The 26,783-nt window shown below is 37.2% G+C and overlaps 2 protein-coding genes across 3 annotated transcripts; one reads left to right on the top strand and one right to left on the bottom strand.

The window, feature by feature from the left end:
• The first annotated feature begins 3,851 nt into the window (after nucleotides 1-3,851).
• serpinc1 (serpin peptidase inhibitor, clade C (antithrombin), member 1) lies at nucleotides 3,852-15,798 on the top strand. Its single transcript, XM_073843859.1, has 8 exons — nucleotides 3,852-3,968; nucleotides 6,565-6,925; nucleotides 7,011-7,226; nucleotides 7,305-7,442; nucleotides 10,509-10,727; nucleotides 10,801-10,975; nucleotides 14,802-14,866; nucleotides 14,953-15,798. Exons 2-8 carry the CDS (start codon nucleotides 6,566-6,568, stop codon nucleotides 15,130-15,132), a joined length of 1,353 nt encoding a protein of 450 aa, XP_073699960.1. The 5' UTR covers nucleotides 3,852-3,968; nucleotide 6,565; the 3' UTR covers nucleotides 15,133-15,798.
• Nucleotides 15,351-26,783, bottom strand: zbtb37 (zinc finger and BTB domain containing 37). Of its 2 annotated transcripts, none has more exons than XM_073843857.1 (4): nucleotides 26,301-26,783; nucleotides 23,175-24,148; nucleotides 21,150-21,249; nucleotides 15,351-20,690 (listed from the first exon to the last, which is right to left on the bottom strand). In XM_073843857.1, the coding sequence occupies exons 2-4, from the start codon at nucleotides 24,116-24,118 to the stop codon at nucleotides 20,169-20,171; spliced, it is 1,566 nt and encodes a 521-aa protein (XP_073699958.1). In that variant the 5' UTR covers nucleotides 24,119-24,148; nucleotides 26,301-26,783; the 3' UTR covers nucleotides 15,351-20,168. The 2 variants fall into 2 exon arrangements, with proteins under 2 accessions (XP_073699958.1, XP_073699959.1); XM_073843858.1 differs by having other exon boundaries at nucleotides 23,175-24,151.

Genomic DNA, 26,783 nt, shown 5'->3' on the forward strand with positions numbered 1-26,783 from the left:
ATTATTTTCATATTTAATGACATTATTGGAGCTCTGATGATACTGATAAACAAATCAAGGTTTACTGCTTTCATAAAAGCCATTAATAGAATTCCTTCGTACCTACCTGAGACTGATTTTCAATGTTTCCTTGAACGAAATGCAGATTGTATAAACTCTTGTAGAAGGGCTCGATTTATTGTGATTTTGAAATTGTCAGCCGTTTAAAAAAGAACTGTTTAAACTATTGTTGCAAAGCAACATTTACATGATTACCCATGAGCCAATGGGAATCGCTATTGATTTGAAAAGGGAACCAAAATGTTTACCCAGGTGAAACCCATCAAAAAATGGTCACATTTCACCCCAAAATATTTGCATTTGCAGTTGTGTTGTGAATATTCTTTTCATAACAGTGTAATACTTTAGCATTTTATTTAGAATTAAAAATATAAATTATTGATGCATCATTGTAATGTTTATAGTAGGGGTCGGCCGATATGTGTTTTTCAGGGCCGATATTGAATATTACCAAGTAGACCGTTAACCGATATTTATAGTACTGCCTGTATTGGTATGTAGGGGTGTCACGATAAATCGATTTGTAGAACGATTCTGTGATTTTTGTTTGTTTGTTTGTTTGTTTGTTTGTTTGTTTGTTTTTTTTGTTTTTCAGAATGCATCACGATTCTGTCAAAACATGTGCATTTGCAGTTGCATTGTGAATATTATTGTCATAACATTAAGCACAAAGTAATACTGCTTCTATACATAATTATTGTAATACATAATTAAAAATATAAAAGGTAGTTAATTCTTGATACATCATTGTAATATTTATAGTAGAAGTCAACCAATAAGTGTTTTTCAGGATGGATACAGATTATTACAGATCAAGTAGACCGATAACTGATATTTTGAACCGATATATGCATCTGTTGGTGTAAAAATGAAAATTAATGTCAAAATTAAGCATAACAGCTCTGACAAAAATCAGCAAATCTGTTTTGAAAATGGCCGATAACCATAAAAATGTGTAATGTCGGCACTGATAAACAGTCAACCCATAGTTTTTATTATGTAGAGTTGTCACGATAAATTGATTAAAGCACGATTCTGAGTTTAGTTAACACATTTCACTCCAAAATGTGCATTTTTATTACAGATCAAGTAGACATATAACCGATATTTGGAACCAATATATGCATGTGTCTAGTGTAAAAATGAAAAGTAATGTCAAAATTAAGCATTACAAGGACTCTGACAAAAATTCTTTAAATGCTTTTAAATTATTTTAGCAGCGTATCGGTAAAAAAAAATACAGATAACTATAAAAATACTCAATAATCGGTTGAGACAAATTTTTTAGTACTGCCTGTTTTAATTTTAAAAACTGGTGTGTATCATGTTTTGTGTGTGACGATAAATTCCATCTGGAATCGATTCTGAGTTTAGTATTTAGAACTCTTCACCCTAAAATTTTTGCATTTGCAGTTGCATTGTGAATATTATTTTCATAACATTAAGCACAAATTAATAATTTATTGTAATACATTATTAAAAGTATAAATAAAATTGTAATCATTTATACATCATTGTAATGTTTATAGGTATCAAGTAGACCGATAACCGATATTTTGGACCAATATATATCTCTGGCGTAAAAAAATTAAAATTATCATCAAAATTAAAAATAACAAGGGCTGAGGCAAAAACTTTATTTAAATGCTTTTAAATTATTTTATCAGCACATTATTTTTGGAAATGACCAATACCGATAATTATTGTAATATAATATAATATGACCTCAAGTATATAGTACTGCCTGTTTTTAATTTAAAAAACTTTAGTCACAATAAATCAATCCATGGATCGATTCTGATATTTTTATTTTTAAAAAATTTTTCCCCCGAATGCATCACGATTCTCTTTGGAATCAATTCTGAGCTTAGTTTTTAACAGTAGATGGCTCTCTAGGCTACATTTTAAATACACATTCAAATGCTCACAAAGAAAAGCGTTTGTAATTTACGTGGTTAAATGTACTTGCATGTTACCTTGGCTTTTTTGCTTTTATAATGCAAGATTAATGTAAACACAGTTATGAAAATTAATGTCAAAATTAAGAATAACAAAGGCTCTGACAAATGCTTTTAAATTATTTTATCTGCAAATCAGTTTTGAAAATGACAGATACTGATAACCATAAAAATGCTTAATATCGGCACCGATAATCGGTCGACCCCTAGTTTATAGTACTGCGTGTTTCACTTCAATTCACCTTTTTCAAACTTTATGAATGATTATTTGAAGTTCAAGTGGTGTGTGTGTGTAAGGAACTGGAAGCAAGCAGAGTATGGCAGTGCCATCTTCTGTTAAAAACTGAACTTCAGAATCGATTCAAGAGAATCACGATGCATTCGGAAAGTTGCAGAATCGATCCACGAATCGATTTAATCGTGACACCCCTAGTATTACGGTAATGAGAGTAGATGTTTCGGCATTTTTTGGGCCGAAAATTGGATTCTTTCAATACAAACAAAACAAATTTTAAAGGTTCTAAAGGTGTGCTTCGTTTTAATGCAATTATTTTTTTTTTTTTTTAAATCTTTGGATTTTGAGGTGAAATTTGACACTTTTTTTTGTGAGGTTCACCTACCCAGTGCTGACGTCTAAAAAAATTAAATAGTTGTATTTATGATTAGTGTGTAATGAAAAGCCTCAATGTTTCCTCACTGGAAGTCATTTTCTTATTGCGATTGTTGACTATGTTCAGGGTTCGTTTTGAAATGCGAATGTAGTACTAATTAGTGTCAATCATTGCAAAAATGACGTAATAGGATTGAGTGACACTTGGTGCCTGAAACACCCAAAACTGTAGTATGTTTTCCCACAGATAAATGATTCATGGTACATATTGTTCCCTGGCCTCGAGGGGAAAGTATGCGCCATGCACATACGTGTAGTAGATTTATGAGAAGTCATAATGTTACTTGAAAACGTAAGGGTTGTGCACAAATACAGGCTTTAGTGTTTTAGCTTATAGCTGTAGGAAGTAGTTTATGGAACGAATGATTGTGTGAGTTCAAGTGTGTCCAAAGAGAGTGCTGTCCACCTCATTTCTGTATGTTTGTTCCCACTGTAACTCATTGCTTGCACTCATGTATTGACTATTTTTTCGTGCGATGGGGTGTTGCATTGTGGTCTTTTCACCATGATTCCTAACATCGGGGTATATGATTGTTTTTAATGATTTCTCCCATGTTATCTCATGATAGACTGCTTAAATTAAGGTACACTTTAACTTCAACCCGAATAAGAAAGTAAATGTTTGTATATTATACTCCATCAAGGAATGTTTAGAATATTTCTCCAATGTGGATGTAGTTGTAATACCTTTTATTTTTTCTCTCTTTGTACAAGAATTCACTGTGTGAAATTTCGGATTGCATTTTTGTATAATACAATTGCTTTTCTTCTTTGAGAGGGCAGGGGGTATTACTAACTGGATTTTTTTGAATTAGATATCAAAAACTTGAAAAAAAATATTTAATAAGAAATGTATTTTATGTGCAGCAGTGATTCTGGCATGGATTATGATTAAATGATATTGTAAACCATTTTCCTCTCTGCTCTTTCTTGTACAAACGACACTTTTTAAGGAAATTACGTCTTCAGCAGATCAACTGATGATAAGCAAAATGGTTTTACCTCAGACATTTGTACTGAAGTAGTTCTTTATAACAATGTTTTGTTTAAAAAAAAAAATCAGATTCCACATTATTAGTCAAATGTGTTTTGCTCGTGGCTCACCTAACAAAACCAATCAATAGCACAAAGGTTGTCCTGAGCAAATTTTCATCTCGAGTCACTCCAGTGCTCTTAAGGGCACTGACCTGTCCAGAGAGCAGTGTTTTCTTCACTTTGCTGCTTACTTTAGTAGAACATACCCTCATAAAGCCTTTAACAAGGAAATACGACAACATCAGGTATGTGAAAAATGTTTAAATGCGTTGAATATCCTGATCAAGATAGGGGTTTTTGTGATTTGAGGGTTAAAATTTTACTTTTTACATCAATTAGACAATCCTTGTATAAAGTCGATCTTCGTAAGTCAACCAACCATCGGTACCGAAATGGAATTTGGTGAAAATGTTCATTTGTGACTAACTATGTATGATTAATGAAGTAAAAGTCGCTGAAATTGGCCAAGCCGTGGTACTTTAAACTTTAAAATGGTTTTATTTCTTTGTAACCATTAAAGATTTCAAAGTTTTTATTGTAGAAAAGAAGTGCTACGAAAAAAAGTTTGCTCTTTGCTTAAAGGGAACCCCGGGTGTTAAGACTTGTATGGCTTAATATAATATCAGTGATGTTTCTTACTGAAATATGTAGAAGAAAACCTATGAAAATCTACATTGTTTTATACATATTTTGGACTTTGGGGGCGCCATTATTTTGATGACGTGAACAGTGTTGGGCATGTTTCTTTAAAAAAAAGTAATTGGTTAATATTTGTGAGAAGTAACTGTTTACATCATTATAAAAGTAACTAATTACCAGGAAAGTAACTATTGTGTTACTTTAAAAAAAAAAAAAATGTTCAAATATGTAAAATAACTTGGATATCCTCAATATTAAATATAGTAAAAGAATAAAACATTGTACACTAATCTACACTCATTTATTGTTGCTGTGGGACAATGTGAGATACACCTTTCAGGAGCTAAATATCACGTTATTGGGGTTGCTTCAACCTGCGGACATGAAAAACATCCCATGGCAACACTGTCTCATTGTCTCGTTTATTCTTGAAGACTGTGATAAGAACTAAAAATACTTAAAGGTTCTACTTTTATTTGTGTATAGTCATAATAACAAGAAAACAATGTGCTTTTGTAACATAAAGAAAATAAACGGGGGGCACTCTCTGCTGTCTCGTTTTCCATCACCTCTCTTCACAGACATGAACACGTCTCTCCCAGACATGAGAAATATATGTATAGAAAGCTTGAAATGTCTACTTTTAAATGAAGTCACGTCAAAAACAAATATTGTCTAATAAAATAATCTGTATGTTTCCAACACAAGCTCCAGTTTTTGCCATCTAAACTCATCTCTAATGTAATCACGCCCGTGAACAGCGCCTCCGCTTTTTAAATTCTATGCAACTGTCCATCCATGTGATACACGCGGACATGTAGGTTAACGCCCACATCGCCTCTGTAAACAAACGTGAACATTCATCAAGTTTATCTCAGCTACTTTTCATTTCTGGAAGATGTCCTGAGAGGAATAAGCCAGAATTTACCTCAGAAGAAGAACTCAACGTGAAATTTACAGTAAAGGTCATTGCACACTGAGTCTGAAATTTTTGAAGGTTAAAAAAAAAAAAATACAACCTCATGTTGTTTCAATCGAGTTTAATGTCCTTGCACACTGAATTTTCACGTGTTTTTCCATTTGTTGCATATGCTTTCTACGAATGCGAAAACGCAGACAATCAAACCTGATCCGAATTTTTTTATGACAGACTAAAGTTTCGGAGGCAGTGTGTAAACGTGATCGACGCAAAATGAGGATGTATTGATTTTTAAATGTGCAAAAAATTTGGACTTAGTGTGCATTGACCTTTAGTCCGAAATCTTTGCACGTTAAAAAATAAATACGACCTCACGTTGTGTCAATCAAGTTCTGTCTTTTCTGCATTTTCACATCTGTAGCAAGCATTTTGATAGGAAAGGATGACGAATAATACAAAAAAAAGAATAAACGCCTATGAAAATTTCGGACTCAGTTTGCAATGACCTTAACGGCGCATTTTATTGTCAGTAGTGGTAACGGCGTTGTAATGGGGAAAACATTAATTCAATTGATTACTTGTTCCTGAAAAAATTAATGCCGTTAGTAACACTGTTTATTTATAATGCCGTTATTCCCATCACTGGATGTGAAATGGCATTAAGCCACTGGATATCGAGTAAAATACATGCTGAGAAACTCCTTTAGTAGCTGTGGCTTCATGACAAGCGTCAACTTGTTTACATCCCGCCAGAATGGCATCTAGCATTTCTTATCTCCGCCATTTGTAAGCTCTTTCAGTAGCTGTGGTCTACTAAAAGCCTTAAAGTCATTTGGGCTAAAGTAGAAAGAACAAAGACTTGGGTCTTTGGGACGTTTTACTCATCCACAGGAATCTTCTCATTCTTTTCTGCTCTTCTTATCTCTAGGAAAGCAATGAAGACTTACATTGCTTTGCTTGCTGTCGTATCAGAATTATATTTTCCGAGTTGTATTGCGGTAAAAATAGCAATGGGTTGCGCCAGTAGCTCACAGAGCGCAGCCATTTCACCTCATTGAAATAATGGTGCACCCCATAGTCCAAAATATGTATAAAACGTTGTAGATTTTTTAAACGCTGTAAGTCTTTCGTGTGTTTTCTACTACTTAGGAGTCTAATTAAAAGTAAAAAATAAAAAATCTCTTTTTAGTTCGCTATAGACATTGTATTGCATGAATCCATGACCACTAGAATTTGCACTGAACTGCTTTTCCTGGGCTGGTTTCCCATTCCACCTTGGGCAGGATGAAGTTGTTGGCATGTTCATGGGCTTTGTGGGTACTCGCCCTCTGTTCAGTCCAGGCAGCCAAGGATATCTGCTTCGCGAAGCCCAAAGATCTACCTTTGGAGCCAATGTGCATCTACCGCAGTCCGGATCTTAACACAACACTAACTGAACAACCCGAGAAGATCCCAGCTGGCACCAACCCTCGAGTGTGGGAACTGTCCAAAGCCAACAGCCGCTTTGCCCTCTCGTTTTTCAAGCAGCTTGCCGAGGGAAAGTCCAACAATCAAAACATCTTTCTGTCACCAATTAGTATCTCAACAGCCTTCGCCATGACCAAGCTGGGGGCTTGTAATACCACCCTGGAGCAGCTCATGAAAGTAAGATCAAGCAATTCTAACTTAAAAAATAAAAGATCAAACACTCAATCAGGTTACCAACAACTAATCTATTCTTCACATGTAGGTGTTTCAGTTCGATACGATAAAGGAGAAGACCTCAGATCAGGTTCATTTCTTCTTCGCCAAGCTAAATTGTCGACTATACCGCAAAAAGCACGAGACGACGGAACTGATTTCCGCAAACCGGTTGTTTGGAGACAAATCTACGATTTTTAATGAGTCCTACCAGCACATCAGCGAGATGGTCTACGGAGCGAAGTTGCTGCCTCTTGATTTTAAGGTTTCCTTGGCATATTTGTCTAAATTTATGGCATCTGAGCCTTGACCCTGTACTAAACATTCAAGTTTCATCCTCCAGGAGAAACCGGAGGATTCGAGGATTGCGATAAATGAATGGATTGCCAACAAGACTGAGAACCGAATCAAAGACACCCTGCCAGAAGGTTCAATAGACACCAACACCATATTAGTCTTGGTGAACGCAATCTACTTCAAAGTAAGTGAGATACAGAGAGATTAATTAAAAATGCCATTTTTTAGGGGTGTCCACCTTCCGCCAGAGTTTAGCTCCAGCAGCAGTTAAACACACCTGCTAATCAAGGTCCAGTAGCTAACTGTGACTTTACAAAACAACATTTTTAACTAAAAACAGAAAACTTGAAATGAGTTTTAGCCATTCATTTACACAACTGCATTTTGGAGACCTGAAGATGCTTAATTTTGAAATCGTGTTTCAAAGTGCTAGTTTTAGTTATCTTCTCCATGTAAACTACCAAAACTTGAATTTGTATTCTATAGTCTTTGATGTAAACAACAGCATGGATTGCATGTTAATGTACTACTGAATACGTTCTGCTAATTTATGCTGTCTAAACCAAGGAAAAAAATGTGTGGAAGCTGCTAAATAACATAGAGAAGAACTTAGTAAGCAAGACTTAAGTTAATAAATGGTTAAGATACATACAAGCAGTACTTATTAAGATATTGCCTAATATTTCACGTACCTGACTGGAAATGATAAGAACCAACAAATGTTGTCAAGATTCTTGCCCTGGAAATCCTGGTTCAGTTTGGCCAACCACAAACGACAGTTTTTTTTGCACTCTTCTCCTTGATTTATTATAACTTTTTGCAGGCTATAGTACTCCAAATGTTTTTCCCAGTCCGACTGATTAGTACAGCCCAAAACAAGACAATAAAAGACCATTTTCAGCAGCAAATATGCGACTTTCGTTCGCTTCAGTGGCATTGTTTACGTTCAGTGGTGTAATGTTAGCAAAAACGACGATTCGGTACATACCTCAGTTTAGAAGTCATGTGTTCGGGAAAGTAGCGGGAAAAAATAAACATGAAAAAATAGCTTTTTATTTATTTATTTTTTATTAAACGGTGATTTACTAAGGTCGTGGCTCTGTCTTAAAAAAATACATTTTAATTAACATTTCTCCACCACCTGTAACTTATTGTTTCACTGTTGGATTATTATCCACACAGCGTCTGTTTTTATGACGGATTATTTAAACGTACATTCGATAATTAATGATTAATAAATAACCACGAGCAGGTTCAATAAAATATATAAGGAATATATAGTTTAACATAGGGGGTTTGCTGAGGACACTGACTTGCCTGAGGTAAATTAATGCTATGTAATATTGTTTACAAGCTATTTTATTGACGGTTTCCGCAGTCAAAGCACTGATTGAGCGATTAAATGAGACGTGAGTTGTTCGTTCATTTTAATTTCATGTTATTGTAACTGCTGCTGCTTGAACTGAGGCGAATTTAGCGATATTACGTCAAGAGCGTTAAAACTAGGGCTGGGTAAAAAATATCGATTCTCCGATTTTAATCGATCTTCAGTTTAACTCAATGATATCGATTCGGGAAATCCCCGAATCGATTCTTAATGCACCTGCTTCACGTAAGAGGATATGAATATTCACCTCTCGTCCTGAAGGTGTCACTAGTGTTCCTGCTGAGAGAGTTTTCTCAACCGCTGGTGATCTAATCACAGCGCAATAAAGGAGCTGCCTTAGATCAGATCAGAACATGTTGATCAGCTGCTTTTTTTGCAGAAAAATCTAGTGATAAAATGATTAGGCTGTAGTTAAGAACTGTTAGTTTTATGGACAGTTAGAATGTTTTGTATACGCAGACAAGGGCTTTATGATGGGCCTGTTTTGAACGTTTTGAATTTAGAAAAATGTTTTATTTCTTAAACATGTTTGAAGTTCTTAATAGATTTCACTGTTGCACATTTACAGTCTTTTTATTTTTTACAGTAATGTGCATTTTGCAGTTTGTTTACATGGTGTACAATGGATGCACATATTTATGACTTCTTGTTACAGTTCATTTAAAATAAAAGTTGTTTAAAATAAACAACTGTGGGCACACTACTATTAATGTAGATGTGTATTTCAGTAATAAACTTAAGTAGGAGAGTTTCAATTACCAGCATTTATATCAAAATATGGATCCCATGTCTGCAAAACTAACATTTTAAATGAAATATTGATAGCTAATCGATATCGAATCGAATCGAATCGAAATCGAAATCGAAATCGAATCGAATCGAAACCATGAAAATAAGAATCGAATCGAATTGCCAAATTGGTCACAATACCCAGCCCTAGTTAAAACGGCTTTTCTTTTTTTAGTTTCCCGATGAAATGGACAGAATTTAAAGGATGAGGCTTTGTTTCTAATCCAAAGTAACAAAACACACAAACGTATGTCATTATTGTGCAGTAAAAAGTCAACTATGCACAAGGTTAGTACATTTACAGAGCACTAATTCTGCAGAATTACTTTACTTAAGTAAAGCTTAACATATACAAAATAGTTGCAGCAACAGCCAGAATAAAAACAACTGGCACAGCGGCCAGTTAGATTTAGCTAACTTACCCATTGATGATTGAATTGAAGACGTGTAGTTGCTGGGGTCGAAATGCCCCTCAAAAGCTTCGGTTTTCTTCTCCAAAGTAAGTGTATGTCTTTATTTTCCAATGAACTCTAACTTTTCTTTAAAAGTTAATCTTAAAAAGGACCTGGATAATAAATTAGCAAGGACTACCTCGTTTCTGGCTTCCACTTCAACGGTTTCTATAGCAGCTGAACTCGTAAAGTTACTGATATTAAACTCCACCCGTTTAGGGGAAAGATATAATTGGTCAGTTTTGCTGTCATTTAAAATTATTTGCTTATTGCTATGCTATTGTTTGGCCATTTGTAGTTTTATAGCTGTACTACCAACCACAGAGCTGAAAGCTTTAGGCGGGAGAATTCTGAGTCTTTCAACACAATCTGAATAGGCGGATTTTAAGGGATTATTTCCTCCAAAAAATTTTTTTTGAGATGTTGTCAAGTTATGAATTGCTATAATATTTTAAAGTTTAATTCATTCTATTCATGTACTGTGTAGAAGACCTTGACAAATTCTTCAGGATCATTAGAAACTTCTAGAAAGAAAGTTTTTTGGAGCTAAATTCTGGAATGTGGCCCTCCATAAGCAGGACTGACTCCATAATTTTGTTACAATCTACTTTTTGTGTTCCAGGGTCAATGGAAACACAAGTTTGATAAGCAAAATATCATCAAGTTAGACTTTTACATCAGTGAGACACAAAAGTGTCAAGTCCCCATGATGTACCAAGAGAGGAAATTTCAGTATGCCAAAATCGACAGCGACATGGTGAAGATCCTTGAATTGCCTTACAACGGTGGTGACATCACAATGGTGCTCATATTACCAAATGAAGATACAACCCTGTCAGAAGTAAGTCGATTATAAAGAGTAGACAAAATGTTCTCCCCAAAGATCAAACCTAACAAAGCTGCATCTGATTAAGGTGGTGAAAAACATGAACCTCAAGAAACTTGAGGGTTGGCTACAATCCATGAAAGAGACCACGGTGACCGTCCAGGTTCCTCGTTTCCGTATCGAGGACAACTTCAGCCTCAAAGAGCAGCTGATGAAAATGGGTCTTAAAGATCTTTTTAGTCCAGAAAACGCCAGTCTCCCAGGTATGCAATTAGACTTTCAAGGACTTTTTAAGCACTTTTTTGATTTTCAAGGACTTATCGAACAATGTCTTCTACTTCAAAAAAGAAAAAGAAAAAGATAAAAATATACTAATAAAAAATGGCAAAAAATTAAGTGAAGCATATACAAAGTATTACTACTAAAGTATTACAAAAGTATACTACACTTTTACTATATAAAACTACAGTTAATTTTCTTAAGGGATTTGTATTTGTGTGTACTTTTTTTTTTCTTTGTTTTGTTTTTATAACTGTAGTGCCTTAATAGGTTGATGTTTAAGAAAAAAAAAAGATTTGCGAAATCACTCCGAAATTCTGATCCGAAACAAATGATTCGCGAACCTACACCAAAGTCCCGATCTGAATCAAAAGATTTGCAAACCTGCTTCAAAGTTCTGATCTAAAGCGCGCAAATCATTTGACTTTGATCGCAACTTTCCGTATCAAAAATCAATGCATTTAGATCGGCACTTCAAATCGCAAATCATTCACAAACCCGTTCCGATCTAAATCACATGATTTGTGCTCCGCTCTCCGAAGTTCCAATTTAAAGCAGAAGATTTGCAAACCCACTCCTAAGATTTCAATCTTAATCAAATTATTTACAATCCACACTCTGAAGTCCTGATCTGAATAATGATTCGCAAACCATCATCTCAGTTAAGGACTCAGAGTGCAAATTATTTGACTTCAATTCGCGAAATGATTCACGATCCCGTTCCGATCTAAATCAAACGATTCATGATACGCGCTCAAGTCCTGATCTGAATTAAATGATTCGCGATACACAAAGTTCCGATCTGAATAATGATTCGCGAACCACCATTTCAGATCAGGACTCAGAGCATAGAACACAAAATGATTCATGAACCCATTCCAATCTAAATCAAATGATTCGTGATACGTGCTCCGAAGTCCTGATCTGAATCAAATGATTCACGATACACACGGATTCGATCTGAATCAAAAGATTTGCGAACCTGCTCCGAAGTTCCGATCTAAAGTGCGCAAATAATTTGACTTTAATCGCAACTTTCTATATCGAAAATCAATGGATTTAGATTGGGACTTCAAATCGCAAATCATTCACAAACCAGTTCTGATCTAAATCAAATGATTCGTGATACGTGTTACAAAGTCCTGATATGAATCAAACGATTCGCAATACACAAAGTTCCGATCCAAATCAAATTATTCTCGGTCCAACCTTTGAAGTCTTGATCTGAATAATGATTCGCGAACCATCATTTCAGATCAGGATTTGGAGTGCAGAGCGCAAATCGTTTGTCTTAGATTGCAACTTTGTGTATCAGGAATCATTTGATTTAGATTTGGACTTCAAATTGCATATTGCAAATCATTTGATTTGAATTTTCAATTCACCAAATTATTCACAAAAATCGGTCCGATGAAAAGAAATAAGCAATACATGCTCCGAAGTCTCAATCTGAATCAAATGATTCGCAATCTGCTCTCCGAAGTTCTGATCTATAGCAAAAGATTTGCAATCCATGCACTTAAGTCCTAATCTAAATAATGATTCGCAAACCATCATTTCAGACCAGGACTCGGAGTACGTATCGCAAATCATTTGATTCAGATTGGGACTTGAAATCGAGTATTGCAAATCAAAATTGATTTGAATTAATCATTCCGCAAAAATGACTCATGATCTAAATCAAATGATTTGTGCTCCGCTCTCCGAAGTTCCAATTTAAAGCAGAAGATTTGCAAACCCACTGAAGTTTCAATCTAAATCTAATTATTGAGAATCCACACTCAGATGATTTGCAAACCATCATTTCAGAGTGCAAATTATTTAACTTAAATTCGCGAAACGCTTCATGAACCCGTTCCGACCTGAATCGAATGATTCATGATACATAAAGTTCTGATCTGAATAATAATTCGCGAACCACCATTTCAGATCAGGACTCAGAGCACAGCACGCAAAATGATTCATGAACCCATTACGATCTAAATCAAATGATTTGTGATATGCGCTCCGAAGTCCTGATCTGAATCAAATGATTCACGATACACAAAGTTCCGATCTAAATCAAAAGATTTGCTAACCTGCTCCGAAGTTCCGATCAAAAGTGCGTGAATCATTTGACTTTGATCGCAACTTTTTGAACTGAATCAAAAGATTTGCGAACCTGCTCCGAAGTTCCGATCTAAAGTGTGCAAATCATTTGACTTTGATCGCAACTTTCCGTATCGAAAATTAATGAATTTAGATTGGGACTTTAAATCGCAAATCATTGACAAACCCGTTCCGAACTAAATCAAATGACTCGCGATACGCTCTACGAAGTCCTGATCTGAATCAAATGATTCACGATACACAAAGTTCCGATCTGAATAATGATTTGCGAACCACCATTTTAGACCTGGACTCGGAGCACAGAATGCGAAATGATTCATGAACCCATTGCGATCTAAATCAAATGATTCGTGATACGTGCTACAAAGTCCTGATATGAATCAAACGATTCGCAATACACAAAGTTCCGATCCAAATCAAATTATTCTCGGTCCACGCTTTGAAGTCTTGATCTGAATAATGATTCACGAACCATCATTTCAGATCAGGATTTGGAGTGGGACTTCAAATTGCATATTACAAATCATTTGATTTTAAACTTTTCAATTCACAAAATGATTCGCAAAAATCGGTCCGATCTAAATCAAATGATTCACGATACATGCTCCTAAGTCTCGATCTGAATCAAATGATTCGCAATCTGCTCTCCAAAGTTCTGATCTAAAGCAGAAGATTTGCAATCCACGCACTGAAGTCCCAATCTGAATAATGATTTGCAAACCATCATTTCGGATCAGGACTCGGAGTGTGTATCGCAAATCAATTGATTTGAATTATTCAATCCGCGAAAATGATTCACGAACCCGTTCTGATTGAAATCAAATGATTTGTGCTCAGCTCTCCGAAGTTCCAAACTTAAAGCAGAAGATTTGCAAACCCACTCTGAAGTTTCAATCTAAATCAAATCATTCACAATCCACACTCTGAAGTCCTGATCTGAATAATGTTTCAAAAACCATAATTTCATATCAAGACTCAGAGTGCAAATTATTTGACATCAATTCATGAAATGATTCATGAACCCGTTCCGATCTGAATCAAATGATTTGCGATACACAAAGTTCCGATCTAAATCAAATGATTCACAATACGCAATTTAAAGTCCCAATCTGAATTTATTGATTTGCAATGTGCGATCCAATTGGAGTGCTTTGAAACAGTGAATAATTTTGCGACACAATGGTTTAACTGATTCTGAGGATCGAATAGCTCAGTTTCACCAATCACTACGTGCTTTTTAAAATCGTTACAAGCGATGCTGAAATTAGAAAAAAAACAGCTCTTGATACGGTTTTTAGTGAATCGCTTGAATCGGTTCCAGCATAAACGACTCAATTGATTTGCTTCATTTGTTCCTCTTTTCGCATATTCAGCCATGTTTACGCGACACTATTAGTACTACTTGCTTAGCTCGACTGTTTTCGAACATTACCTTTTTCGATTATTTCAGTTAATGTCTTTCAATAATTCAAGCACTTTTCGGGTACCTCTTCAGGAATATTGCTATTTTCTAGGGTTTTCCTGGCCTTACATTTCAAACATCCAAGCACTTTAAGCACCTTGTATGAGCCCTGGGACTACTTCTACGGGATCTTGGCCTGATTACAATGAATTTTTGCTGTATGGGTTTGTCATTGTTGGGACAAAATCTTGAGTTTAGATGAATCCACACAATAATATTCTCACATTATGTTGCACTAGGGATGGTTGCCGGTGAAGGACCCGAATTGTACATCTCCGACGCCTACCATAAGGCCTTCCTTGAGGTATTGTTTGCAAACTGAAGTACCATGTTTTTTTTTATGATAAGTCAATCTGCATTAGCCAACGGCCTGGTTTTTGAATTCTTCAGGTGAATGAAGAAGGTAGCGAGGCTGCCGCTGCCACAGCGGTTGTTGCTACCGGACGTTCCTTAAACCTCTACCGGGAGCATTTTGTTGCCGACCGGCCTTTCCTTCTGCTGATCCGCGAGTCCAGCATCAACGCCTTGATCTTCACCGGACGAGTCTCAAATCCTTGTGGGAGCAGCTAATATGGATCTGACACTATAAGGACGGTTTTTGATCATCCTTGTGGTTTGTTTTTAATTTTGACGAGGCGGCCTTGTTACTTTATTATTGCTTAATGAATGTTGAATTTGTCACAATATGTTGTTTTTATCAGTCCACCAAGCATTGGAAAAGAACACATCGTGCAGCAAAGAGGGTTTGAAAAAGAAAGAAATAAAAGCAATATGTACAGGCACAGAACAAGGATAAAACAGGTTTATTTTTTCATATTAGAAATTTGGGTTTAGCAGTATCACATAATCTGGGCTTACATAATTATACATTTATAGAACATAATTAAAAATCCTTCACAGTTACACTTAAAGTGCTTTATTTCTATTTAGAAGAATGGACTTGACACACTGCCAGTGAAGAAAAAACATAGTGGTTATTGTGAAAATGGCATTCACATTATTAATCTTTCTGATTCCTGTACCATTTCAAATGCGAAGTATTAAATTTGAACTAATAGTTCATTTCAAATAAGTCCTACACCTTAATCATCTACGAATATAATTTCTAAAAAATTTTAAAACATTTACTTTTTTAATAAATATACTGGTGTTTGATATTAAAATGAATTCTTCTAAGATAACGCTTATGTTTTGGAATTTGGATTTTTTTTTTCAAACAATAAAATACCTATTATATTTTGCTTTATTTCATGGTTATGTAAAATAAAATATTTCTAAAATATGATTTAAATTAAAGTGATTAACATCTCATAAGACACATGGAAAGAACTTACACTATATTGCTTTTTGCAAGATAAAACAATATAGCAAGACAAATCGCAAAGGTCAGTATTTTGGCTTCTCTTGGTGCAAATTTAGATGCCTGGAAATGTCTATGTTTGGCCGTTATAAAAGACAAAGACGACATGCAAATAAACAATTTCTACTGAAGGTCAGTAGAAAAAAAAAACAATGTCTTGTTTCCTTGTACAAAGACTCTTTTGAGGTAAGAAAACAACTTTTTTTGACAAAGCATCACGTTTGCTTGCTTATTCAGACAGACTAAGTTTTGAAATATATACTAGGCTATTTGCATTGAAGTGTCCTCTTCTGAAATGTGTTGCTTGTACAAAATATTTGCGACAAGACTGAACGAACTCTGAAGATATGGCTCAGTGTTGTCATCCGGTCTTCCAGAAAAACTACTAAGTAGAGACATGCACTGTTGTATCACGTTTCACAAGCCAGACCATGAAAAACAAACAAACAAACAAACAAACAAAAAAACATGAGGTAAATGTAATAGCTGAAACTAATTTTATCACATTCGCCAATAGGTATAATTGCTTTACAAGTTCAGGATACATACAGTTGAAGTCGAAAGTTTACATACACCTTGCAGAATCTGCAAAATGGTAATTATTTGACTAAAATAAGAGGGATAATACAAAATGCATGTTATTTTTAATTTAGTACTGACCTGAATAAGATACGTCACACATAAGAAGTTTACATAGTCCACAAGAGAAAATAATAGTTGAATTTATAAATTTATGATTTTGAGATCCATCTTTTCACACTGAGGACAACTGATGGGACTCATATGCAACTATTGCAGAAGGTTCAAATATGCTCTGATGCTCCAGAAGGAAAAATCCTGGGGGGTGAAAACTTTTGAACAAAATTTAGATGTGTAAAACGTTCTTATTTTGCCTAAATATCATATTTTCTTCATTTAGTACTGCCCTTCAAAAGCTACAGAAGATACTTACATGTTTCCCAAAGACGACAAAAGTTAAATTTACCGTAATCTTCAAATTCCAAAAGTTTTCATCCCCTGGCTTCTAATGTATAGTTTTTCCTTCTGACACATCAGAGAGCGTTTGAACCTTCTGTAATAGTTGCATATGAGTCCCTCAGTTGTCCTCAGTGTGAAAAGATGGCTCTCAAAATCATACAGTCATTGCTGGAAAGGGTTTAAATGCACAAAAATGCAGAAAAACCAAAGAATTTGTGGGACCTGAAGGACTTTTCTGAAGAACAGCAGGCAGTTGAACCGTTCAGGGCAAACAAGAATTAACATTTTGCACATTCTCCAAGGCGTATGTAAACTTTTGACTTCAACTGTATTTTTTCTTGTCGAAATCAATTGGTCATCAGTTTCACAACTTGTTGCGTTTGTCACGTTGTGTTTTAATTTCGGATGAAATATTGCTTCAAAAGTAGTTTCGTTTGAAACTAAACATTCTGTAACACTGTGTTAAGATTAGACAATTTGGTTAGAAATGACTTGATCAGTCAATACCATTACACTGCAGTAGATGTATTGTCATACAGAAACATTAAATATATACACTGTAGCAACACATTGATCCTCTGCCATGTTATTTAAAGCTTGAAAACAAATACAAAAGCCAAACATAATATTCGAATAATATTGTTTAAAATAAAAAGGCAGGTTGGTCAACCATCAATGCTTTGAAGGTCAACAACAGGGAAAGCATGCTGAGAGTTATTAGCCCTAAAACCCAAATGAACATGATTCAATTTCGACTGCGAAAATGTGCAGTACAATAACTGGAATGACTGATTACAGATATAGATCCCTTGTTATTAATTCATTCACATAGAGATAATTTAAGTCACTATCACCCTTATATGATTGGCATACACAAAACAGGCCCATGCCCCGAATCTAAAAACCTTAAACTTAAAGGCAAAGTCCATAAAACAAACATCTTTTCTTGATATATTATAACATAGATTATGATTATGTTGTTTACAGACAAAACCATTTGCCCTTCTCTATTATCATGAGGTTGCGTCGTGACAAATAAAAGCAGTAATAACATGCTCTTCTATTTACCTGGGTTGCGCGCTGTACAACAAACGTGAAATTATACAGTTTCGGGATTGTATTTCACTGCGACTGCTGAGGCATGGGTATTTACATCGAGAGGAAATGCTTGTATGTAGTTTTTTTTTTTTTTTTTGCTGCACTTGTGAAATATGTCGACCCAAGTTACCCCGAGCTAGAATTCCAAGTAAGAAAATCCGCTTGGTAAAGGTAAACACCAAAAAGTAAACAGTGAGTTCCTGATATTTGTAAGAAGTGTTTACCTGCTGACCTGTGTTTACAGATGTGAGTAAAATGGTAAAAGTAAGCTCTAACCTTTGTAGACATGAAGTGAGGTGCACAAGATCCCTATTGGAAACATCAGTAGCTGACTTTTATATGCATCAACCCTTTCCTAAAAAAATCAGTCACAACCAAGTGTGATTCACAGCCTTATAAAAACGATAACAGCTTTGCTTTCGCTTAAAACACCTTTTGCTTTTGTTGATCGCTCTAGAAACTGTCTCTGTATAGTTATTACAAGTATAAATTTGTCTAAATATGCATAAGTGACACATGTATATAGATATACAAATATTCGAAAACAAAACAAGAACACCCCCACCCATTCTTTAAGTGCCTGATGTAATCTCATTTTTCCTCTTCGCCCTTCGAATCCTTAAAGGAATCTTTAAGAACTTCCACAATGAATTTCAGTTCCTTTGGTTACTGAAAGCTTCAGTAAATTCACGTCATAGCACCAGCTGGAAACATCTGTTCGTAAGCCAAGTGTAAAAGGCACTTGACCCCAAGGTTAAAGTGCCTTCCATCAGATGAAGGGGAAATCTTACACTCAAAAGTCATTCCGTGGCATTTTCGGCATTTCCCAGTCATCACAGACATACTGTTTCCATTTTCCTAAAGGGCATCGACGACCAAGTCCATCGGTTCGTCTCTGCCTTAGACTCATTTCTTGACGCAAAAATGGAAGAAGGTTACGTCTACCGACGGACACCTTCCTCCGCTCAAACACATTCTTACAAACAAACAAGTTAGCGAGACTTGCGAATCTCAACGAGCGACTTAAACATATGAAAGAAATAAACACTGAACGTAAAATTCGGCTGAGTGCATCCACGCATTCGCGTGCGACAGATCGGTATTGCGTAGTGATGTGGGAGAGAGGTAACTGAGCGGTCTATTGTAGCTTATCTGAGGTTGAAGAATTTCCTTTGTTTTCGCCAACATTCAGCAGCTGAGTTGTCGAGTTCGGAGATGTATGAAGGCCTTAACCGGAATTAAATGCGAAATAAATACATATGTCACTGCTATAGTCTTTCTCCACCTTGCCTATATCACAGTATTTCCACTGACATTAAAAGTAAAATAGTATGATGTGAGTGTTTCTTGTTATAAACCTGAACTACAATTTCCTTGCGTTGAGGCTAGGTGTGAGCAATGTGTTTCGGTTTTATGGCAGGCCGGATCGGCACTTAACGCAAAAATGGAAAAATAAACCAAGAATCTGATGTTAGGTCAGACCTGAGGGTCCCTAATAAAAAACTGAACCCGTTTTCCTAAGCTTGCCATGCCTGGGGAAGGCAAAGCCTACCCCAGGTTAATTTATCAAGATTGTCTCAAGGCAAAGTAGCGAAGGACTACAATGTCCTCTCATTTTACAACTCACCTTCTGGCACAGAGAAGTTTGGCAATTTCGACGCAATTTGACCAAATCGTAGCTAGAGCTTCTCTTAGTTTATCCTGAAAGATCTGTAGTAGTACAAAAATATAAAAAAAATGTAACATATAAAAGACAGGAAAGACTAGAAACAAAAAAAGGAAACAAAAATCACTGCATCCAGTGGTGTGTGAGGTTGTTGGAGTGTGGCTTCTTGTCTTCATATATTGATGTCCTGTTCAGTTTGTATGGTGAAGGTAGATGCGGTTTAAAGCGGAAATACCATTTATAAATCCCTAGAGAATACTATTCCTAGCAAATTGTTCCTTGCATCTGAAAAAATAGAGGATCTTCGTCCAAGTAGGACGCAGAAGACTCTCCCTTATTTTATCCGTTCGTTCCTTGTTGACAGCAGCTGAGAGAGCCTCCTGCTCGCTCAACTCCTTCCAACTTTCAGTGTGGATGCTGGGAGACAAGAGACAGAGGGATCTCTTAAGAGATCTGTCCTGTCCAGTGTCTCCCTAAACTTGTAACGATTTCCTTCAAAGCCTTTCAGTCGGGCCCAGTGGTGGATACCGAAGGTTGGACCCCTTCCCCGAAGGATGAGCCAGCGCCTCCCCCTCCGCCATTGCCCTCGGCGTCCTCCTGGGAGGGCGACTCATCTTCGTTTTGGCCTCCACGGGAGGTGACCGTGGTGGTCTCGGGTGAGGCACTGTGGGACACCTCCTGTGGGGCACAGCCTGGATGGTTCTTGCGGAAGTGCTGGTTGAGGATCGCCTGGAACGGGAAGCTCTTGCCGCAGACGTGGCAATGGAAGGGCTTGTTTCCTGTGTGCTTACGGATGTGGTACTCGAGTTGGTCCTTGCGAGTGTACTTCTTCCCGCAGATTCGGCAAACGAAGGGGGTAATGCCCATGTGCAGGCGCATGTGGCGGTCTAGGCTGCCCTTCTGGTTAAAGGATTTGCAGCAGTAAATGCAGGTGAGGCGGGGGTTGTAGCGGAACCACCGGTCACCTACCTGTTCTCGCAGGTACTCCTCGTATCCCCCCATGTCAAACACAGCTTGTTCCTCTCCCTGATAAGGGAAAGATGAGAGGTTATGGTTTGTTTTTATGATTCCCACTCCTTCTCCAAATTGAAACTCACTCTGAATTGTTTCCAAGATAGGCACACCTGTTCTGAGTATTACACAACTGCAAGCAATCTAAAGCTCTGTAAGGTGTGCTCCACTGATATTCCAATTTTTCCAACTCATAGACCATAAAAAGCTAAACCAGGGGTGCTTAAACTCGGTCGTGGAGGGCTGGTGTCCTGCAGAGTTTAGCTTCAACTTGCCTCAACAACACATCTGCTGGGAAGTTTCAAGTATGCCTAGTAAGAGCTTGATTAGCTGGTTCAGGCGTGTCTAACTGGGGTTGGAGCTAAACTCTGCAGAACACCGGCCCACCATGACCAAGTCTGGGCACCCCTGAGCTAAACCAAGGGTTGGAAGTGTATAGTGCCAAGTTTTGATCAAGACTCAAGGTTGCCCTACCTGTGAGGTGGGGCGTCTCTGATCGTCAACTCTTCCTGGAGACTCACTCTTGGCTCTCTGGCGATCAGCCATCACAACTACACTTCCTGTTGGACTAAACCTGAAAGAACAACACAGTATGGGTTCAATCTTTTACAGGGCACTTGTCGGCAAAAGAACATGGTTTACTGGGCATACAGTTCAGAGTAGAATGGGATATTTATTCAATCTGGTATCCACCCAGTATTGACTGGAGAATGTAAATGGTTAAATGGGAAGAGGTTAAAAAGTAAGAAGGCTTGGTGACATTAGCTGAAATAGGACTTGTTTCAGAAGTGGAGAAAGGGATTACAATTTAAAATGATCATAAAAGGCCATTAAAGGTTTAGTACCCCCAGAAATTAAAATTCTGTTATTAATTACTCACCCTCATGTCGTTCCAAACCCACACAACCTTCAGAACACAAATTAAGATATTTTTGATCAAATCTGAGAGCTTTCTGGCCCTGCATAGACAGCAATGCAACTACCAGGTTCAAGGCCCATAAAGGTAGTAAGGACATTGTTAAAATAGTCCATGTGACATCAGTGGTTCAACCATAATTTTATGAAGCTACCCCAAATAGCATACAGATGTGGACCACTTAAGGCAATGATACGTCACTGCTGGCCGCCTTATATGGCTGGGACAAAATGGATGTAAGCCTGAAGTGGCCCACATGTAAAATAGCAAAAATGGCCCAAATTTATCAAATCACATGTGGGCCTTTTTAGGCAAAGATCTGGTGGCAATGTGTAATCTGGTAAATAGTGAATATGGCCCAAATAGTGCCAACCAAATGTGGGCCACCTTTAGCAAAAATATGGCACAATTGAAAAAGGCTAATCAGGGTGTAAACCAAATGTGACCCAGGTATATTAAGACATATCTGGTCCAGTTTTTGCAAAGATGTGGCACAGTAAACACTGGCTAATGTGGCTGTGAGTCTAAAGTGGCCCGTATATGATGCCGGAAATGTGGCCCAGTTATCCTAAATGTATCTGGGCCAGTTTTGGCAAAGATATGGCACAGTAAGCAATGGCTAATGTGGCTCAGCATATAAAATGAGAGTTTTGCCCAAATAATTAATATCAATTTGGGTATTTTTGCAAATATACAGCACAGTCAGCATTGGCTAATCAGTGTAAGCTAAATATGCCTCATATATCATAAAGCAGATGAGGAAAACTTTACTTGATATTTGAATTGCTGCTTGTGCAAAAGTTGGGTTGTGATTATTTTACCAAGTAGAACACACTTATTTGAACATTTAGGGAAGACATCTTCACATTTATCTTTACAATATGTTGAGTATTGTTGATGCATAAATCACTCAAGGCTTAGTGTGGCCCAGATAATGTATATATAAATATATATCTTTTGGTTCATTGTTAGCTAAAATGGGTGTGTGCAGTGGCCTGCTTGTGGACCACTGCCAAAATGCCACCATTTAATGCAGCATGTGGGCCACATGAGGAACGTGGGGAAGACCAGGTTTAGGGCCAATTTATGTTTATTTGGTTGGCTTATATGCTACATTACAATGCTAAGGTTTACTTGAGACCATAACCTGGCAAACAGGACTAGACTGCCCAAATGCCATTATTCCACGCAGTATGTAAGCCAGAGCAAGTTGTTGCTCCTGGATCTGGAAGACTAATGGAAGAGAAGACTAACGAAGAGAAACATTTTTTGGATAAAGTCACACAAAAAGTATTCTTGTAGCTTCATTACACTGCAGTTGAACCACTGATATCACATGGACTATTTTAACAATCTCCTTACTATGTTTTTGGGCCTTGAATGTGTCAGTTGTGTTGTTCTCGGATTTCATCAAAAATATCTTAATTTGTGTTTCGAAGATGTACAAAGGTCTTACGGGTTTGGAATGACACAATGGTGAATAATCAATGACAGAATTTCCATTTTTGGGCAAACAATCCCTTTAAGAATATCATGAGCTTGTGAATTATTTGCAATAAGACTAAGATTTTGATTTTACACACCTCTCTGTTTCACTGAAGCTACTGGACGGCTGGGAGCTTTTCCCACCTCTTCCACCTTCCTGCACCAGTGTGCTACGTCCTGAGGTGTCAATCATTACTGTCGGTCCTTCCTCAGCCCCACTACCCTCCTCCGCCGATGCCTGGGTCTCCGCCCCCATCCACTCCTCCATTCTTTCCGTCTTAATCCTAAACCCGTCCACCATCCGCACGTTCTCCTCTCCGCCTCTCTCCACCTCAGCCCCCGTCTCGACATACCACTGCCCGGCTCGGTTAATACGAAGAATGGGCTCTTTCCCAGTTCCCACCTCCTCCGAGCCAATGCCACTGTGCTCCACTATCTGAGGGCTCATGGACTCCCCCGGGGGACTGATCTCTCGGACTTCCCTCACATCACGGATGTTGATCACCCCAGTGTTGCCGATCAATCGGGAGCTGCCATGTCTGGGACTTAGGGAGCGAGACCCACCCAGCACGGTCCCACCTCTTCCTGATTCAATGGTTTGGTTGCCGGTCCTGTGGGCCCCATTCCCGAGCTCCTCTTCCACATCCGACAGACTGATTTTGAAATGGATTCCCTCTAAAATCTGGGTGCAACGGTCAATGATGTGCTGCATCTGGAGGAAGCTGGCAGCCGTCAGGTAGCTGATGATATCGGCGAGCTGCAAACACAAGCGTCCCGTGTAGCAGAATGAAAGGAGCTGCTCGAACACAGTTGGGTTGCGGATCACTGATATGGACACGGTGCTCATCTCACTCAGTGACATGTGGTCCCTGAAGTAGGGGGAGCTGGCGGCGAGGACCACCTTGTGGGCTCGAAAACTGTGGCCCTGAACATTGACAATGATGTCGCATAGACGGCCCTGTATTCGCAACTGGTTCAGATGCGACAGGACGGAGTTGCTGAAGTCCGGAATATCAAGTTGGATGCTTCCTGCTCGTTCCATGCGGGCTGCCTATTGCGCTGCTTTTCAAAGCTGCTGATAAACAAACAAGAGAAGTTAGAACTGTTACAGTGAGCATGTCAGCAATAAAAACCATACAACACTATCATTTTTTTTTTAATCCTATCCCAACTTTAAGCAAAGAGACAACAATAAGTAAACCATTCATAGGTTGATTTCCAAAGAAAATGTAAACTTGGTGGTGTGACTTTAGGGTGGGACTATCTGTTTAGCCAACCAATGGCTGACAGGGGAGTGTTCAGAAACCTGTTTTAAAAAACAGCAATCAGCTGCATTCCAATTCACAGGGTCACTACTTAGTGTTCATATTTGTCAAAATTTGGCCATTTGGAACACTTGGTCACAGTGTCAGATAAGTATTTTAGAAAAATATGTACATTATCCTACTTTTATATATGTAATTCTGGACCACAAAACGTAGGTAGGTGGGAAAAGCTCCCAGCCGTCCAGTAGGTCTTAGGTAGCACGGGTATAGCCAAAAATACATTGTATGGGTCAAAATTATCGGATTTTCTTTAATGCCAAAAATCATTAGGATATTAAGTAAAGATCATGTTCCATTAAGATATTTTTTTACATTTCTTACCGTAAATAATATGCATTGCTAAGTACTTCATTTGGACGACTTTAAAGGTGATTTTCTCAATATTTAAATTTTTTTGCACCTCTTAGATTCCAGATTTTCAAATAGTTGCATCTCAACCAAATATTGTCCTATCCTAACAAACCATACATCAATGAAAAGATTATTTATTGAGCTTCATTCATTTATTCAGCTCGATTTTTAGAAAACTGACTGTTATGACTGGTTTTGTGGTCCCCAAGGTCACATATAAAAATGTATATAAGAAATCCTTACTGTACTTATCTTATATTAACTACCAGCCAAATGTTTTTGAATATTTTGAACATGTTTTTTACAGAATTACCATCTGCTCACCAAGCCTGCATTTATTTGATTTTTACTATTAAACTTAAAAAAATCTACTCAGCTGTTTTCAACATAATAATAATAAATGCCTTTTGGCTGGCAAATCAGAATATTAAAATGATTTCTCATGAAGGATCACATGACTGAAGTAATGATGCAAAAAAAAAAAACAGTTTTAAAATCATAGGAACAAATTACATTTCAAAATATTTTCAAATAGAAAAATTATTTTAAATTGCAAAAAAATATTTTACGATTTTACAGCTTGTGCGGTACTTCGGATCAAATATATGCAAAAAAAATATTAAAAATCTTACTGTTCAAAAACTTTTTTGACTGGTAGTGTATATTTAAATACACAAACATAGTTAATATAGTAATAAATGACTTATGATTAAGATGAAAACGTGACATCTCAGTAATCACATCTCACTTTACAAGCTCAAAAACAGCACTTTTCTTTCCATTAGCCTGAATAAAACTGTCACATTTCTTTTAGCCAACTTTTTGTGTGTCCAAAACTCCATCCTATCACAGTCCGCCCTAAATTCGATTAATAATTGACTAGTGGGACCAACATTCTTGGTACCTATAGGTGGTACCACTTACATGTGAAAAGAGCCACCCGGCTCATCGTTTTTATTTTTATTTGTCAGCTTTTCTGAATCCGACAGCTCCTCAGCTTAATAGGTCTTATGGGACAGAAAAGTTTCCTGGCTGCACACCCCAACGTCAGCGGATCCAATATGTCAATTTGGATATTTTTCGCCTACCGTTTCATTATTACCACATATTTAGGCACAATGTTTATGTGACATGCTATTTAGTAGGGACGTAGACATTCATTTCCACTTCCTGTGAAGTCACAAGCTCATGTACACTTGTTCCCTAACCAGTTTTCAATTTTACTTAAAGTGGACTTATTTCCTGTTAACTCCACTTTGTATGATTTAAACATAGCCATTATTTAGCTAAAATTATACATTTCATCTATAAGAACTCACACTTTTCAATACAACATGACAGCTACAGAGAAAATGAGTTAACAGGAGCAATTACAACAACCGGTTTAATTACAAGCAGTTTCATGAACACCGTAAATACATATTTATTCATAATATTAAGTTACGGCATTCAACGATAGCATTGTAACTGTAACAACGTAATGCAAAGTATGACCCAAATTTCTTTAAGTAAGTTAGATTTGTAGTGCGATGCGAATTGTTACCTCACCTTTTTAATAACGGGCACAAAAACCGCTCCACTATATTTTTCGGCACACTTGCACTTCTTTATGGCTACAACCCACAGCTGTTAGAGAGCAAAGTTGCCATTTTTTCATTGCATAGGTCAGTAAGATTGATTCGCAGTGTTACTTTGTCTCTCTCTGTTTTTGACATAGTATCGGCCGACGGCGCAGGGCAGCTGTAACCGGCGGCGTGGCACCTCAGTTCGGTTCCAGTAACACACTGCAGCGCGGTGATGCGATGAAGCCTAGCCGAAAAACACGCACACACCCCGGCGCAGAGCAGGCAGGGAGGTGCCTTACCCCAGTCCACGCCAAATTTATAGATATATATATATAAAAACAGAAGACCAAAATGCGGTTTTCCTTTTACGACAGCTTGTTCTGAGTGATCTGAATACCCCCCATTTCGCGACCACTATTTATCGTTATACTTATCGCCAGGGATTCTGCTGTCGCTTTCGGTTCCT

The sequence above is a fragment of the Garra rufa genome, chromosome 7 (assembly GCF_049309525.1).
Source record: "Garra rufa chromosome 7, GarRuf1.0, whole genome shotgun sequence".
Lineage (NCBI taxonomy): Eukaryota > Metazoa > Chordata > Actinopteri > Cypriniformes > Cyprinidae > Garra > Garra rufa.

What these genes read in the sequence shown, in the direction of transcription:
- serpinc1 (XM_073843859.1), top strand. Translation starts at nt 6,566, where the DNA reads ATGAAGTTGTTGGCATGTTCATGGGCTTTGTGGGTACTCGCCCTCTGT. An exon ending in TGAACGCAATCTACTTCAAA is followed by an intron (nt 7,443 to 10,508) that starts GTAAGTGAGATA and finishes TTTGTGTTCCAG; the next exon opens with GGTCAATGGAAACACAAGTT. An exon ending in AAGATACAACCCTGTCAGAA is followed by an intron (nt 10,728 to 10,800) that starts GTAAGTCGATTA and finishes CATCTGATTAAG; the next exon opens with GTGGTGAAAAACATGAACCT.
- zbtb37 (XM_073843857.1), bottom strand. Translation starts at nt 24,118, where the DNA reads ATGGAACGAGCAGGAAGCATCCAACTTGATATTCCGGACTTCAGCAAC. An exon ending in AGCTTCAGTGAAACAGAGAG is followed by an intron (nt 21,250 to 23,174) that starts GTGTGTAAAATC and finishes TTGTTCTTTCAG; the next exon opens with GTTTAGTCCAACAGGAAGTG. An exon ending in AGAGACGCCCCACCTCACAG is followed by an intron (nt 20,691 to 21,149) that starts GTAGGGCAACCT and finishes TTCCCTTATCAG; the next exon opens with GGAGAGGAACAAGCTGTGTT.